Source organism: Aphelocoma coerulescens, chromosome 1A (assembly GCF_041296385.1).
Source record: "Aphelocoma coerulescens isolate FSJ_1873_10779 chromosome 1A, UR_Acoe_1.0, whole genome shotgun sequence".
NCBI lineage: Eukaryota > Metazoa > Chordata > Aves > Passeriformes > Corvidae > Aphelocoma > Aphelocoma coerulescens.
Genome location: NC_091014.1, coordinates 36419132 through 36436619, shown reverse-complemented (window position 1 = coordinate 36436619; position 17488 = coordinate 36419132). Strand labels below are relative to the sequence as shown.

The 17488-nt window shown below is 39.7% G+C and overlaps 1 protein-coding gene across 1 annotated transcript; it reads right to left on the bottom strand.

Moving 5' to 3' along the window:
• Positions 1-12259: 12259 nt before the first annotated feature.
• On the bottom strand, positions 12260-17195 carry YEATS4 (YEATS domain containing 4). The gene is made up of 7 exons (XM_068998856.1): positions 17102-17195; positions 16882-17001; positions 16254-16320; positions 16069-16163; positions 14536-14628; positions 14370-14457; positions 12260-12844 (listed from the first exon to the last, which is right to left on the bottom strand). Exons 1-7 carry the CDS (start codon positions 17150-17152, stop codon positions 12675-12677), a joined length of 684 nt encoding a protein of 227 aa, XP_068854957.1. The 5' UTR covers positions 17153-17195; the 3' UTR covers positions 12260-12674.
• Positions 17196-17488: the final 293 nt, after the last annotated feature.

Here is a 17488-nt window from a genome sequence, read left to right as displayed (position 1 = left end):
GACTTGAGTAAAAGCAGCAGCACAGTTTGCTGCTGATGCAAAATCCTGTGCAGTAGTGCATGCACTACGAAGCTGACAGCAAGGAGTTTCAAAAGGATCTCCTTCTGCTGAACAGCATGGGTGTTAGACTAGAAGTGGAAATTCAGTCTCTAACTGTAAAGTAATGCAGGCAAAACCAATAAAGGAAATAAAAGCAAAGCAGTGCATTAGCAGCTAGTAAATTGAATGGAAGACAGTGGCCTTTGGTTCTGGTTTTCCCTAGCCAATGATTTACAGAAAACTGAATATATATCAAAAAGGATTGTGCTGTACATGACCTGTTCTTTCTACCCTTGATTGTTTAGTTCTTTTTGTTTAGGTCATTGAGGTCCAGAAGCAAGTTAGGGATACTTGTGTAGTCTGATGCAGTATGGCCATTTGGCAGCTAGTATAGGACAGAGACACCAAGATGGTCAGGGGGCTGGGAAAATGGTGTATTGGAGTAGACTGAGAGAACTGATACTGTTCAGCCTTAAGGAGACAGCTACAGGAAGATCTTACTGCTGTTGCCCACATGGGAAAATGTGCCAGATTCTTCTCAGACGTGCACGGTGATAAGCTGAGAGGGAATGGACACATCCTGCTAAGTTCTGCTTAGATTCAGAGATTTATTTATTTCTCTTTCTTGATCTCTTTCTCTCAGTCTCTCTATCTCTCTTTCTGTCTCTTTCTGTCTTTCTATCATGAAGGTGGTCAAGTATCATAAGAAGTTGCCAAGAGAGGCATGTGACCTCCTTCCAGGGAGATATCCAGTGTGCCTAAACATGGTCCTGAGCAGTCTGGACTGAGCAGTAGGCTGTCCTAGGTGGCCTCCAGAGGCCCATTGCAACCTATGGGTTCTGGCTTCTTAAAATGGGTTCTTACCACCTACTTGTGCCCCAATATACATTATTTCACATGGTATATTCATGACAGAAGTGGAATATATTTGCTCCAGGTTAACAACTACATATTAAAACTCAATTCAGGAGCATTGTGGGGCTAAGACACTTCGGATTTGGCATAAACAAAGCAAGAGTCAGCTATGGTCCTTTCTATCTATTGGCTTGACAAAGTATTAAAATACTTTGTAAAATGTCAAGAAGAGGAGTTGATTGTCAGGGTGTAGCTATAGCATGAGTCAGTAAATGGTACTGTCGTCCATTCTTAAGGTTTTTGGTTTTTTACTTCCAATGTCTTCTTTAAACAAATGAGATATATTCATTTTTCAGACACTGAATGACGGGGAAGAGTATACCTAGTGTAGCATGTGCTGCCATGTCACGATGTGTTTGTGCAGGTGCATATTCTCTGCATCTGGATCAAACCTGTCTCCAACAAGGAGGTCAGTAAAAATGTTCTTCACCCTGATATGTCTAACTAGGGTCAGTGCTTCTTAGTACTTGGGTTAAGATCTTTGAAAGGTAAGATAGTGCTATTTGTGGCTGACTGCATCTGTTCAACACGTGGCACGCATGGCATAAACAAACAATTCAGACTACAGCAACACCCAAAACTGCCCATCACTGTTTTCTCCTGAAATAAGAACTTTTATTTGTAAGCTGAAGATCCTGCCACAGCTCAGCAACTTAACAACCATGTGTTCAATACTTGTGGAATAAGCTGAGTCCTATAGTTTAAAAGAACAAATGTACTTCAACTTAATTACAGTCAGGCCTGAATAAAAATTAAAGGGTTTGCATGTCTGTTAGTCTGTATGTGGGTAGAAAGGCAGTGAGGTTAAGATAATAGGCTCAAAATGTATTCTCAGAAAACATTTAAAACCACAGCAGGGTGTGATTGTATGCAAATAAGTATTTTTGCAATAGCAGATTAAACACCTTATGGAATTTGTATGGAAAACTGCATGCTTGTACTTGATGCAAAGTATGGTTAAGCACCAGTGTGTGGAGTTTTTGCCTTTGGTCAAAAATTAAGGCAGATTTAAATCAATCAATGGTTTTCTCAGTCTTTTCACAGAGTATATTATAAGTTATGAATGATGACTACTAGAGAGAAAACATAACTTTCTCCTTGGTCTGCACTGTTACAGGAATGTGTCCTGCTATGGTTTCCAATCAGTAAATGCACGGCAGTAGCTGAAAGTCTGATAACATGGCAACATGTAGGATCTGAGACAGTGAGGGAAGAAAATTGGCAAATTGATGTAAACTTTTACTAGAATAGCTGTTACTGTATGTATATTGCATCAGTTTACAGACAGCTTTTTGTGAATGGGTGAATTAAGCATTTCAGGTTCCAGGACTACATTTAAATAAACTTTTTCATGTTCAAAGATGATGAAAATGACCCTCAGGCAACCCAGTCCTATAGGGGCAGCAGTACCTTCTCATAAAGCTATCCTTAGCAGTAGTGGAAAGACCTGCATTGTCACAGGCAGATAATCGCTGCTCTACTTGGCCATTTGCATAACTAAGGGACATTATGGTTGGCAGAATGACTTAACTGTCTTTGCAAAATAGTCTTCAATGTTAAATTCTAATCTACATTACATACCAGAGTTGTGTATCTGCCTTTCTGAAACTCCTTTCTCTTACACACAAGTTAGTGTGTCCTGTGCAGTGAGAGCAATACCATGGCTTTTCTTAGAAAATTGTCCTTTGGTATGCTCAGGAAGAAGTTTAAAGGAACATTTTAAGTTGCAACCTGAATTTTTTCCCCTAGCAGTGATAGAACTTATTTAGCAAAATCAGATATAATGGTGATTGTTTTAATCCCGTGTTTTTCTACTATCTGGAGTAGAAAAAATAAAATACATTACTTCTATATATACTTTACTATATAAATTAGCTTTTATATAAATAGTGACATAAATTGGATGCACAGTGATATGCAGTTTCTCTGGGATGGATATAGTACTTCATGAAAGACATAAGAGCTTCTCTGAAGAAGTCAGATTATCATGTTGAGAAACAGTAAAACACACTCTCTTTCTGTCTTCCAAAACAATTCTGCCTACTCAGCAGTAAATCTACAGAGGGAACCCAAGCTGACACTGGCAGTATTACTCTTCTGCCTCTTAATCATAATTTGTTAGTGAAAGCAGTGGTCAAAGGAAGTGCAAGGTCAGCTGTTCTGAACACTGGTAGAGCAGGCTTCACTCTCCTTCATTCATGTGCCACTGTCCCATGGACTCCAAAGTCCCATCTGGACATGAGTAGATAACTAAGCATTGTGATTTATACAGACAGATGGAAATTGGAGCACTCTGAAAGGTATCACCTACCCTTGCCTGGAAGGGTCTCACCGCTGCTTAGTGGAAGGCTTGGTTTATGAAGCTGTTGCTGAAGTACTGGTCATAACCCGATGTTTCAAGAGAAGAAAAGCATAAATGCCAGGGTTTTTTCATTTCTCCCCAGCAAATAAGGAATGGTCTTCTTCAGGAAAATAAGAACGTTATTACCATGTAGGCAGAAACAACCAAGTGAAGGTGATGGGCCATCCAAAGTGATGAACCTCTCCCAGCCCTTGAAAAAAATAACTTCTAAAGTTAGAGCTGAGACAGCCAACATAAAAGTCTGTGGAAATAACTTTGGGCATGTTCCCTTAGAAGTGGCATAGAAGAAGAAAAGGTGACTTATGGCAAAGCAGAATTATTGGTAATGGAATGTAAAGCTGTTTTTACACTGCCTCATTTTGCAGCCAGCATATTATTTCTCACTTTTAGGACTGCCTAAGTTCACACACAAGCCAGTAGAAGCAAACTACATAATTGCTTGAAACAAGGGAAATAAAAGCAGCCTTGTTAACGTAATGATATTTTAAGCAATAATTATTTCAAGCAGAAATCATTAGATTTCCCTTCAGTAGCATATAATAGTGTAGGGTATGCCCAGCCTCGGTCAGAGCTACTGACCCCTCACCAGCTGTAATATAATAGCTTATATTTTAAGGCAGTTTAGGGACAAAATCAAAACATACACCAACATTATTCACTCATGCAGAAACAAGTATGGGGAAGAGTCTGAAGGATGGAGACCAAAGAAGTCTTGCTCATAGAATTTTTCCTGAAGCAGTTTGATTCAGGTGAGACTAACTGACTGTACTATACAGACAGATTTGCCCAATTGTGTTTGTTATTCCCCACTGCCTCTTTGCAGGAGGAAGGAAAGATGACAGAACAGTTTTTGTTTTAATGAAGCATTTTTAAAAAAAGAACTCCAAAGAAACAGACCTTCAAGATGAAGGGAGAAAAGGTGAAGTTTATGAGCCTGCCTCCTGGGGAAGTTCATTCCACTGCTAAGAAAACTTCCACCCCTCATGGCAGAGAGCTTTGTTACGGCAGGAGAGCCAAAGTGGTGACTGTGGACCACAGACAATCTTTGATGGGCTTTTCCGTCTCTCTCTGTCACACTCTTGGCCTTTCCTGAGACGTTCAGTCAGTTGCTATTAGTGTCAGAGCTCGGGATAGACTTATTTAAAACCATACCTTGGTTTTAAATAAGACCCACTCGTCGGTGCGGACTTCTGTGAAGCAGCCTGAAGTATTTGGGTCTTTTGTTCTGCTTTCAAAATTGGTGGGTACAGGATTATTTTGTCAAAGTAATGATGCAAGATGCTTAGAGTTTTTGTTCTTTTTTTCCCAAGGCTACTTAATTCTGTACAAAACGTGTGCCCACTCAACCCTCAAATAGCCTTTTTGCTACAAATGGCAGACTTTCAGAATATTTTTGCTCAACTCTTTTTTCCATCTCTCCTTTCTTAAACCATAACAACAATTTTCATGCAAGTGACTTCCTGGAATACTATTTTTTAAAAAATAAGTCTGATTTGTTAAAGATGGTGAATTCATAGGCAGCAGTTGCTTCTCTTACCCACTACAGTCAGACTGAGTTGTGTTGCCACAGGATGAGAACTGTAGTGTACTGAATGCTTCTTCAGATCAAAGTGGATGAAAGGTATAATTTTAGAGCTGAAAGACATTTCTTACAGTTGGAGTAAAGGACTGCAGTTTATTATACCACCCATCCTATATTGCACATTCAGATTGCAGGCCTTCAGGCCTGGAACTCTGCCTGTGCATTTTACATGTGCAGTATTCTCAGGATACAATCTAAATAATAATATATCATCAGTGAAGGGAATAGCCCACTGGAGCAATCCACAACTGAGTGAACCTTTCAGATATTGTGGAACAAGGCCAGCATTACTTCAAAAACATTTCTTATTTCACAAAGTCAGTCAAATACCTAAATTAAAATCCCACTCAATTGCTTTGGTCTTATTCTTATCAGATAAAGTATCTGTGTGTTCATTTAATATGCCTCTCATGCATTTTATCTCTATGCTTCATTTAAATATGAGAAGCAAACACATTTTATATAGTTGTTATTCTCCAATTACTACAAAAGCTTCTTGGAATCTTTGATCATGAGAATGTTATTTCAAATCCAGTTCTGCTTCGCAATTACAAAGTGTCTTTACTGAAGTTAGTTTGGATGCAATTCTAACCCTAGTAGAGTAAATCATAGTCAGTCCTCAAAAAACCAGGTATGACTACGGAGCAGTAAAGAGATCAGAATGAACCCAAATAACTGAGTTGATTTGTGTGGTGTTGGGGTTTTTTAGACAGAAATTCCATACAAAGCTGTAATGATAATAAGCATCTGATGTGAAACATCAATGATTTAGCATTACATGGCATTTACAAAATGTTATTAAAATACAGTAGATCAGCTTTTTTTTTTTTTTTTTTTGTATTAGGGACACTAGGATAAAGCGTCAGCCACAGTGTTTTGGTTTTTTGGGGGTATTTTTACACAAGGCCACAGAGAAGTGATGCAGGTATATGATGGCTGCTAACCAAGTTCAACATGCTTGAGTGTGCACAGCTATTAGATGATCACAGTGTATTCAGAGCTGTCACACAAACTGTCTCTAGGCTTAGGTAAGACTGAAGCTAGGACTCTACAGCATCAGTGTCAGATAAAGCTCAGGAAGTAACAGCAGCAGCAAAACCAAGTTACACTGCTTTTTGTCTTACAGATCATTTGTCCAGTATTTATTGAGTGGTGACGTAGCTGTAGCATAGAACTGAGGAGAATGATGGAACTTATAAAGGGCAAATCTTCTGGCAAATGTACAAAATACAGTGCAAGAAAATAATTTTACTGCAAAGTCAACAAGAGTGCATGCAGTAGGAATGGCTAGGTGACAAACTGACAACTGGTTTGTTTAAGTTTATGCATAAGGTATCTTCAGACTTCCAAAAGTCTTAGCTTAATATTTGTAAAGTCTTAACTATCATGAAATATAAAACATGATTAAAGTGTCCCTTCTACTATTAAAATGTGGCTCCTTCATTTACTGATTTATTACCTTCATTCACCTGAGGTCTGATTGAAATTCACTCACTTCACAAGGATCGAAGGTCAGGTTTATTTAGTGAAGTACCAGGCATTTCCATCTCCAAACACAGAGGCAGAGCACTTGCAAGCGTTTAGTACCATATGGGGTCAGATTAAACTATGGACAAAGAATTTTCAGACAATGAATCCATGAAGAGTTTTACTGCTTTTCCATTTAAAAATACACATACTGTGTCAGCCTCTTCCAAAAAAGTAGTGCTTTTGTTTCTGTCTTTTATCCCTGAGGTGAAAAAGAATACTAGGAAGAATTCACAGCCTTAGAAATATATCTTCTTTTTTTCTCAGCAAATGCACAAGGACTAGGACTCATTTCTCATTTACTAATAAAAACCAAGCAAAACTCACAACACAGTTTAGTTTAAAAAGCTTTAGTTTAAATTCAGCTAGACTGTGCTCTCTATTTGAAACTGTAGACTCCTTACTGTTAAATAATTTCAAGTGAATGTATCAAGATGCAGGACTAGCAGACTGATCAGTGATGAGATCTCCATGAGCACAAAGTAGCACCCAAGAGGAGCAGCCTTGTGGTTGGTGACTTGCAGGCCCAGCAGTTGAGTGCACACCAAATCAGCCGTGCCCTCTGACATGGCCCACAATGTTCTGTCATGATCCAAGGCAATGCCCATCTTCATCTAACACTGCCCCTCCTGGCTGTTGTTGATAAGGTCTATGCAAGGAAGATTCAGAGCCACCACAAAGCTTTGCAAAGCAGCAGATGCTTTGATCTTAAACACTATGTAGTGGGTGCTGGAGTTCAGTCTGTCTAGTTTAGTCCTGTGTCTTTCTTCACCATGCAAACATACTTAACCTGTAGCAGGAAGGAAAAAAAACAGTTCCAGTTGTCCAATACATATATTTATTCTACATTCACAAAAAAGTTGTGTAACTTCCAAAGGTAATGGGAAAATAATTCAATCTAATCTAGACATATTTATTTACTAAGGATGCAACCCTTTCCTGGGATGTGGCTTTTTTCAGCTTGAAAAATAGCACCCATTTGTTTTCTCTAATGCCCTAATCACTACATGAGGTTATGGTTTTCCTTTGCCTGTTCCCTGTCCAGTCCTAGAGGAGTCCTTCAGAGCTGACTGTCTACAGCTCACTGTGGGCAGCAGCACTGGAGAGTACTCTCATGATCTCATGGTGAAGAATGTCTAAAACTGTGTGATGCAGATTCAGTTTTCCTCAGGAATATTTAGCTTACCAAGTAAATGCTTTACCTACTACATAAACTTCCATGAAGAAACCAGGAAATAACACCAAAAGTTAACTGCAAGCTCCTGAAACTTCTCAACATTCTCCTTTTCCCCTACTCAGAGTTCAGGTGGCTTGGGACCTGAATGGAGTGTTATGTGGAACACAGTTATCACTCTACTCAGGACAGTAATTAAAACAAGAATTACCTGGATTAATTCTTACTTTAACAAACACAGAGATGAAAAAGGAGCCACATGCTGGCCCTGCTACATTCACCAGACTCAGTGCATGGAACAATACAGTGCTGCAACCCTATTCAGTTTCTACATTTTGGGTCCAAAAGTTGTCACCCTTATTACATGCATGAGGAGCATAAACCTTGGTTTTGACAACTCTTAATACCTGCATTTACCCAGCATGCTTAAAGATGCAAGCCTAGAAAATATGATTTAACTGTGGAATGATTCTATTATCTTTTGTTCAAAATCATTTAAACTGAGGTGCAGTTGTGCCTGATCAATTCATCATGGGAAGAAGACCTTTCTTAGTTATATATCCTGTTTCTTGATTCTATGAATAAAGACAAGTTTCACTGAGAAACTTAGAAGCATGTTTAACTAAAACCCACACTTTTTATTAACATTCTAGATCAGAGGTTAAATGAAATGTGCAATTGGAAAAAAGCTGATTTTGTAGACTGAAAAAAGGTGAGATTTGCCAGACACTGCAGAATTGAGATATTGAAGAAAACAAAGCTGTTGGTCACTTCAGGTGAAAGTATTTGCAAAGCAGAAGCCAGTAGTACAACAGATGAAATCTGTTTCTGTCCTAAAGTACAGAATTCCCCAAAAGTGTGGGAAAAAGAAAGGCCAGCTTCTCATTTAACATATGAACATCTTAAAAATACAGTCATTATTAGGGGCAGAGTAGGATATACTGTATATTGCAATGTTAATGGAGTTCTTTTTGTGGCCTTATCATTGACATTCAAGAGGTTTTTCCTATGAAAATCAAAACATAAACTTTAATTTTGGATGTGTATTAGCTATTTGCGTAGGCAAGCCTGTTTCACTAGAAACTTAAACGACTTCATTTGCTAGCTTAGAACATTTTAAAATGGAAATAGCATAAATGTACCATAAATGAATGTTGCATAAATCCCCACTAATATATATAACAGGAATTTCTCACTGTTGCTATTCTTTTCTACCATGCTAATTCTCTTCCCCTTACTTAAGTAAAACTGTTCTTCCCTGCTGTATACAGGAAAATTAGAAGTTTCAACACATTTGGAAGGCAAAGTTCATTTGTAGTATTCATTACACAGTAAGTAGTCAAAGAAGTTTATTAACTTTATCAACATAAAGTTTTAAAAAGTAATTGCTTTTACTTGTGGAAAATCCTGCCATTTTGGACCTGCAATTGAGTGCAAGCAAAACATGTAGTCCAGTAGAGTGCCTAAGTTAAGTTTTGTGCACTCAGATTGTAACATAATCTTGGCCTGAAAAAGAAAGAAAAAATCCTGAAAACAACCCCTCAAAACAACCCCTAAAAACAACAAAGAGATTTTTATTTGAAAGCTGCTTCCCTTGTCAAATGAACAAAAATTGTAAACATTGACACTTTATTTTGTGCTTCCTGGCACAGCACATTTGATTTGCTGACAAGGCTGCTGAACAGTTCTGTAACATGCAAGAGATAATTTGGTCACCTCTACCAAAACAAATACAGATTGTCTCATGAGATGATCAAGTCTCAAAGCAAATGAGGTCAACCAAAGATATCACAGATCTGCCAAAATCCCAGTAATGAAGCTGCTGTAGAGACTGGAGAATATTTTGAACATAGCTGCCACCTGGTGTTTGGTAAACATCATGTCTGAAAACAACCTGAAATGCTCTTAAATCTGTATTCTCATTAAGAAGCAAACACACACTGATGTATTTTATATGGATAAAATGCATAATCAGAAGAGGTTATTACCAGCATCTGTCTAGAAGAAAAATGAACAGGGTGCTTTAATGTTGCTTCCAGTTCTATCTCTACTGACTACAAAAATTCTCAAGTAAATCTTTCACTTAACCATATCTACACATCTCCTGTCAGATAATGGCACTGTCGGTGAGAAACCTCCTGGGCAACAGCCTTATACAACTTCACAGTCTGACTGTAAACTACAGAGGGCCAAACCCAAAGGAAAGAACTAAGTTATATGAGATGGAGCTAGGTCAGAAAAGGACTAGTGATACGTAATACTGGGTACTGAGTAACAGGTCATTGTCTGAAATTACTGTGATGAGTAGTAATTTGTCCTAGCTAAAACATTTAAAACCCCCAAATCTTTACAGTGGAAGTGGCAATGACACTAACTACTAGTTCTGCATACTTGATATTGATGCTCACTGGTAAAACTCACAACAGTAAGCACATAAACTGAGATAAACCATGGTTTATCTTTACCTACCAAAAGGTAACTTCAAGTGGTGGCTAAAGCTTTAGTGTAGGCAACTGAACAAATTACTGTGCAATTCAGTGATATCAAACTGTATCTGTAACACAGCGAGGTTTTTATCTCCGCCTCTGCAAAGGAAGATTTAAATACAACTGTGTTTCCCAATGATAACTCAGGTTGAAGCCACAGTCTAAGGTCAGTCTCAGCAATAGAAATAGCATTTAAGTTTGCATCCTGGCAAGCACAAACCAGAACTATTTTTCTGCAATCGCATCTTCGTAGGGCTGCTAAAAATAAAGCAGAGTGTAGTGTTTGAGTTTTTCTTCAAGGCAATGGAGGTCAAATGCAACTGTCCTTAGGTGCCCCACTCCATTTCACTTCTAACATCTTTGAAAATGATACGCACTAGAACATCAGCACTTACTGTAAATTCTCTGTGTACACACATGCTCTCAGGAGCCTAATACTCTTCTAGGATCTTTGCAGAGAACACCAAAGGAGAAGAAAAAAAATACAAAAAGTTGAAAGAAAAACTGAGGAAAAAAGGCCACTAATGACAGAAATTACATCAATGGTCTAGCATGCTGAAGCTACTAACAGTGGAGCCAGGATCGTTGCTCCTGTATCCTAGGACATGAGAATACAGGATGTTTATTGGATGCAAACAAAAAAAGTACTTCAAGCTCCCACAAAAAAGTTGGATTCAAAAGGTAGATCTCCTTTTTTGGTCTGTTCAAGTCTGTTTCGGCAGACATATTCATGTTAGTCACAGCTCTTGCAGATTCTCTTTAATATTCCATTTGAGCTGGTCATCATTATTATTTTGACTGACAAATATGAAGATAATAATGTTGCATACACCAAAAATCATGCTTTCCATTCCTATTTTTGTTTCAGCATACACAATATACTGTGGCCCATGCAAGTCTTACTCTCAACGCACAGCTCTGAAAACAGCATTCTTCTTCAGCTGCTGATTTAAAGGAAATTGGCTACTGAATAAAGAAACCAAAGCACTTAGCTAAAAATTGACAGATTTCAATATTCTGCAGTGCTAGGAAGGATCTGTGTAAACAGCACAGTACAAGCTTTCCTCAGTCTATGTGCATACATAATACCATAAACTAAGTATGCTAAATTGCTGTTCTTAATGAAAACCCTAAATCTACATACTGAGTGATTCAGTTTACCAAGCCATATAAAAGCCAATCAACCATCAGTTTTTTTCAAATATGAAGAAAAGAGTGCTTTGTTCTCAAAGCATTGATAAAATCATGTAGATTTTTTAGGGGAGCACTTGCTAGTGACTTAAGAATTATGTGCAAGTTTTTGGTAGTTAGGGAGCTACAGAGGTGGCTTCTGTGAGAAGCTGCCAGAAGCTTTCCCCATGTGCAACAGAGCCAATGCCAGATGGCTCCAGGATGGACCTGCCACTGGCCAAGGCTGATCCCAACAGGTTGCTGATTTAAAAGGCGGGAAAAAAAACCTGCTTGGGCCAGGGGAACAGGAGCAGAGAGAGGAGTGAGAATATGTGAGGAACAGCCCTGCATACACCATGGTCAGTGAGGAAGAAGATGCGCCAGGCAGTGGAGCAGAGATCCTGCAGCCTGTGAAGGACCCCACACCAGAGCAGAGGGATGCCCAAAGAGGACTGCAATCCCATGGGAAGCCTGCACTGGACAGGCTTCTATGGCCCCATGGAAAGGAGTCCACGCCAGTGCAGGTTTGCTGGCAGGGCTTATGACCCCATGGGGGAACCACACTGGAGCATTTAGTGAAGAAATTTAGCCCATGAGAAGCTCTCACATTGAGAAGTTCATGCAAGACCATCTCTTGTGGGAGGGACACCAGGCTGGAGCTGGAGCAGGTGAAGTGACTGTAGTACAGTACAAATATTAAACAAAATCCTACAAAACAGTACTGGAATAATTTGCTGCTTCTGAACATAGTTTGTAGCATCGGTGCATTTATATGTGTTAAAACAGCTTTGGGGCTAGAAACTCTTACCTGTTTTAAAAACAAGTTATTTAAAATCCTGTTTTCATAAAGTGCTTTCACTGTGCTGATAACAGAGAGACATGCCAAAAGTCACTGTAACCTGACTTAAACAACTTGCATACCATTGTATTTCAACCTCTGCCTGAAATCAGGGTATGCTACTCACAGTTGTTCTTGAAGCCCACTGCTGGACAGAGACAAATAATAAAATAAAAAACTGCATATTTTATTTTTAGCTTTAAAGATGCATCTCTAAACAATCAGTAGAAAAAAAAAACAAACAGTAAAAAAAAGTAAACACCAGCATTTTGTAAAGTCACATTGAACTAATACAAGACTTAATACAAAGTTTTCATACACGACTCAAATGCAGTTTTTAAAAAAAAAAGTAGTCTGGTCTCCAAGACCACTTCCACTTGAAATAAATCATTAAGTATCCACAGATTTTAACTATAAAACAAGGATACATTCTTTCTTTTTTCCATTTATGGAATTGATTGCCACAAACTTCAATCATTTACCAGTGAAATTCTCATAGGCTCAGTTACAGAACTGAAGAGAACTCACGTAATTCCATGACTGAAGTCTTTCCATTTTCAGTACACACAAGTCAGCACTGGTCACATATCTTTAGACTGATCATCTTCTTCAAGTTTTCTGATTTCATTCTTTAAACAGTTGATGGTTTCACGACTTGCTTTCAGTCTTTCTTTAAGCTCAGCAATTTCAAAACTAGTCTTCTTTTTGGCAGCTTCGAGCTTCTCCCGTGTTTTCACTTCAAGATCTGCAACTGTGGTGGTGATAAAGAAAAATAAATGTTTCAAGTACCACAAAAAGTTGCAATGTTTTAAAAAATTGAAACAGTAATTTGGATAGCATGTGTCCTGAAAAAAAAAAAAATCTATTACTTTTAGCCTTAGAGATTCAATGGTTGTAATCAAAATGGTATCCTCATAAAATAATTTTAGACAGATTTTTTTAAAGATTAGGCAAGGAAAATAAAGCCTGACATGGTAACAGCAAATACATGGGAAATTACTATGAAAAAGAACTATGAATATGTGGTGCCCAGTGACAGCACATGAGGCCACAGGCACAAACTGAGATCTGGGTGGTTCCCTCTGAACATCAGGAAACTTTTACTGTGAAAGTGACCAGGTGGTGGCACAGGCTGCCCAGAGAGGTTGTGGAATCTCCATCCTTGGACACATTTAAAAGCCATCTGGACACAGTCCTGGGGAGTCAGCTCTAGGTGGCCCTGACAGGGCAGGGGGTGGACAAGATGCATCCACAGGTGCCTTCAAGCCTCCACCACTCTGTGGTTCTGCCTCGACATACTGTAACCATTTTCTATGTCTCACTGGAGTTTAATTCTACGTATTCAAAAGTTTTAGTGTTGCTGCTGTGCTTTTACAAACATCTGACATCAAGTATCCTCTTTTTTATTATTTTTTCATGCACAAGTTTTAGGATAAAGATGGTAAAATCAACAAATCTATGAAGACCACAGAGACCCCTCATATCCCATACATTATGTAATTGTGGCAGAGGCAAATATTATCAAAAAAAACACACTACAAGGTTCTACCTACTCTCTGGAGAAATATCCGAAAATTTTAAACTAAAAAAGTTTACATTTGGATGTTTTTATGAATCATATTATTAAACATTTTCTAAACAAAAACTGTAACATGCAACAGTAACAAAAATCCACCTCAAGACTGGCTGAACTGAGGCAGGAAATACAAGCAGCTCACACATCCACATAGCCAAGCAGATGTAAGGCAAATAGCAACCCCAACTTTGAAGAGCTTCAAACTCATAATCACTCTCCACTCTTAGCTATAGGTGTTTGCTGTCCAAAAAATACCTGACATTTGTTGTCAGGTGAACATAAGGTCAGGTGAGGTGGACTACGATGGAATAAAGTCTGTAATTATTAGGGCAGGAATTTGGCTCAATAAATACTAAATCTTCTACTCTCAGTAAGCAAGTAAGAGATGAAGTACAGAAGATCAGAACAGAAATAATCACTAAACACACTACAACTTAAGGATCTTAATTTAATTTCCTTAATTCCCTTAATATTTTTGCTTATATTTGGAGACAAACTGGATAAAAAGGACACAAAAAACATTACACTGTATTTAAGTATTAATATCTTTGCAAAAGTTCAAGTTAAATTTAATACAAAAATATCACTTTTTAGCAGCATCCAAATCCATTGTACTGCTACAGTCCAGGAAAAAAAACCCACTAAAAGCACATCCAACTATTGTTATTTCTAAAATTAAATATTTTAATTTTCTACTTACACTCTGTTTCATGTTTATAAGCACCTAGTGTTAGTTGACGAGATGTTGTTAACAGCTGCTGCATCATTGCAGTAGGATCTTGAAATATCTAATGAAGGAGAAAAATACATGGTATCACTAATACTCTTTAAAAATAAAGTGAGGATTACATTCAGAATGTTCATACCATTTCATCATAGAATTCAGAAACTACAGTTTTCTTCCCCAGGATGGCATTGGTATCCGACTGAAAAAGCTTCAGCAAGTGATATAAGGTTACCTATGCAAAGATAGAATTTTATTAGCTTGACAATTGTAGGGAAATAGAAATCTTGTTCCAGATATCAGAAAGTAGTACTTGTTCTACAAAGCAACTATATAGGATTTAAAAATGTTTTAGGAATGCAAATATAAGTGTCATATAGCTTCAGGAGAATTACTTAAATTTAATATTAACTGTTAAAACATACCAACTATCCAAAGGCCTCTTGAGACTTTAAAAATGCCTGGGAAAGTGGTTTAGTACTGGTATGTAAAAACTACTAATACCACCTTGTCTCAAACATTTCCAAACAGGTGATTTAATTAAAACTGACTTTCCCAATGAATCACTTAGAAAGTGCTTTCTGTGATGTTATCCTCCCTTCCTGAGAAAGAGAGGACCAGGGAGGCTGTGAATCGCTTTTCACTGGAATCTCTCTTTATGGAGTTACCCTTCCATCCCTGCACAGCACACGGCAGGGTGGGGAGAGGACTGGAAGCCCTCTATCCAGCCCTGAGGAGCCACTGATCACCTGGCCCAGGGCCTGGGAAGAGCACACACAGCCCACGTTTCTCCCCTTCTACGAACAGGCCCAGGAGTGGTGGTGGGACAGAGCAGCACCTTACTCCTCTTGGTACTTCCTAGAAAGGAAGAATGTGACAGGCTCCAAAACAGCCTTCCAAGAACAGCAGCAAAGAAAAAACACCCAACCAGTTTAGGACAGCTTGGTCAAGCTGTGAATGGAATTAATACAAGTCAGGATGCTACTGAGACCAAAAGCATAGGAAACCCTTTCTACAGATTGCCACGTATTCAAGAAAAACATAAAATTCAGTTTCCCTCTCATTTAGCAAAAAATGGATAAATAAAAGGATTGTTCATGTGGCAGAAGGAACACAATGCTTCCAGAAACATCCTTTTTCTCTATAATAATCAAGTTTCCTACCTAAACCTGGATAAACAAGCCTACAAGATATGTCTGAAACACAGGAATGGAAGAAAGAAATTAATTGAAGTGCTTTATGCAACTACAGAGTTGTCTTAAGTTGGTTTTCTTAGGCAGAGACTTTATGCTAGCATAGTACCTCTGCTGCTTTTTAACTGATTGTGATCTGACAGAAAAAAAAAAAAAAAAAGAAAATACTCAAATATCCTAGAACTTGGAAGCTACATGGAAGAGAAATCCTCAGGGTGTGCTCAACCTAGGTAAGGTGTAATATGTGGTCACATATTAGAAAATGTCAGAGAAGCGAAGCACAGGAAAAGCAGTCATGAATACCAGGAGTAAAGCACAGAAACAGGAAAATGTGACCAATCCTTAAATTAATTTTCTACAAAAACAGACTTTTATTACTTCCATGACCAATGAAACTTATTTTGACCAGCAATTTCCTAGAGCACAGGTGTAGGCCACCATAATTAATTATTTCAGTTTTGTTAAAAGTTCAGTGTACTTACAGGTCTTTCATTTGGATCAATGAAAAATATCTTAATGATTATTTCAAATTCACCCCAGCCTGTTTCGGTGATTTCATATGGTGGTTTGGTAACAACTGCAATAGGAAACACAGAAGAGTTAAACCCATGATAAAGGCAGAACAAAAGCCCAGTTCTAGGAACAAATGCCAAAATGCAAAACCCACCTCTTAAAGGATTACCGTAGCTTTCATGCAACTTGAATTGAATTTTTTTCACATATGCAGACATGTCCTACAACAGAAACATGGCTATTTCTGATTATTCAGCACACCAAGCTACTGTTCATTCATCTATCCTACATGCCTATCATTCCTTCTGACTTAAAAGAGTATTTCTTCTGACTTTAAACACAGAAGGAAAGCAAAACAGTAAATCCAAAAATTAGTTCTGGCACAGAGGTCTGTTAGTATTTTGTCCCCATGAATGCTCCCCAGTCTTCCCCTAACCTGGAAAGACCACTCCAAAAATACAGAAGTGAAAGCATGCCTTTCCCATGGTTTTCTTTTTAGGAAACCCACTAGCCTATGTGTTTCCTCTGCTTACAGCCAAAGACGCTCCTGCCTCTTCCTCGAATCCCGGATTTTCAAACCCCCACGTCCCGGTGCTGCTCGGCTGGAAAAGACCTCTAACATCCCGGAGTCCAACCCTTAACCCAAGGCCACCACTAAGCCATGTCCCCAGGTGCCACATCCACAGGCGTTCTGCACACTTGCAGGGATGGCGCTTCCCCAGTTTCCCGGGCCGCCTGTTCCAAAGCCCGCCCAGCCTTTCGGTGAAGCGGCTCTGCTGTACCTCGTTCCGGTACGGCTTCACGTACACCGTCCACTGGTGAGTGTGACCATCCTCCTCTCGCTTCTTCCCAAAGTACCGCGCGACGTTCCCGTACACGATCGGCTTCACGATGGTAACGCCCTTAAAGACAAGGAACACAAGCGGACACGGCGCGTTCAGAGAGGCGCTGCCGCGCCGCCCCCCGCGGCCCGAGCCCCGCCGGCGGCCGCCCTGGCCGCACCTTCACCCTGCCGCCGGAGTCAGGCCCGAACTCTGCCATTCTCTTGAACATATTGCCCGGGGGCGCCGCCCGCCGCCGCCGCCGCCCGCGCCCGCCCCGCCCGGCCCCGCCGCCGCTCCCGCCGCCGCCGCCGCCCCGCGCCCGCCATCCCCCGCGGCTTCCGGGGCGGGGCCGCGCCGCCGCCGCCGGCCGGAGCGGAACGGGCCCGGGGGAGGGGTCCCAGCCTGGGCCGCGGGAAAGGCAGGCCGCGGAACGGACCGCAAAGGGCGCCCAGTTCCAATCCCGCGCCCAGGACAGGGACACCTTCCACTAGACCACGGTGCTCAAAGCCTCATCTGGCCTGGCCTTGAACACTTCTAGGGATGGGGCATCCACAGCTTTTTTGGG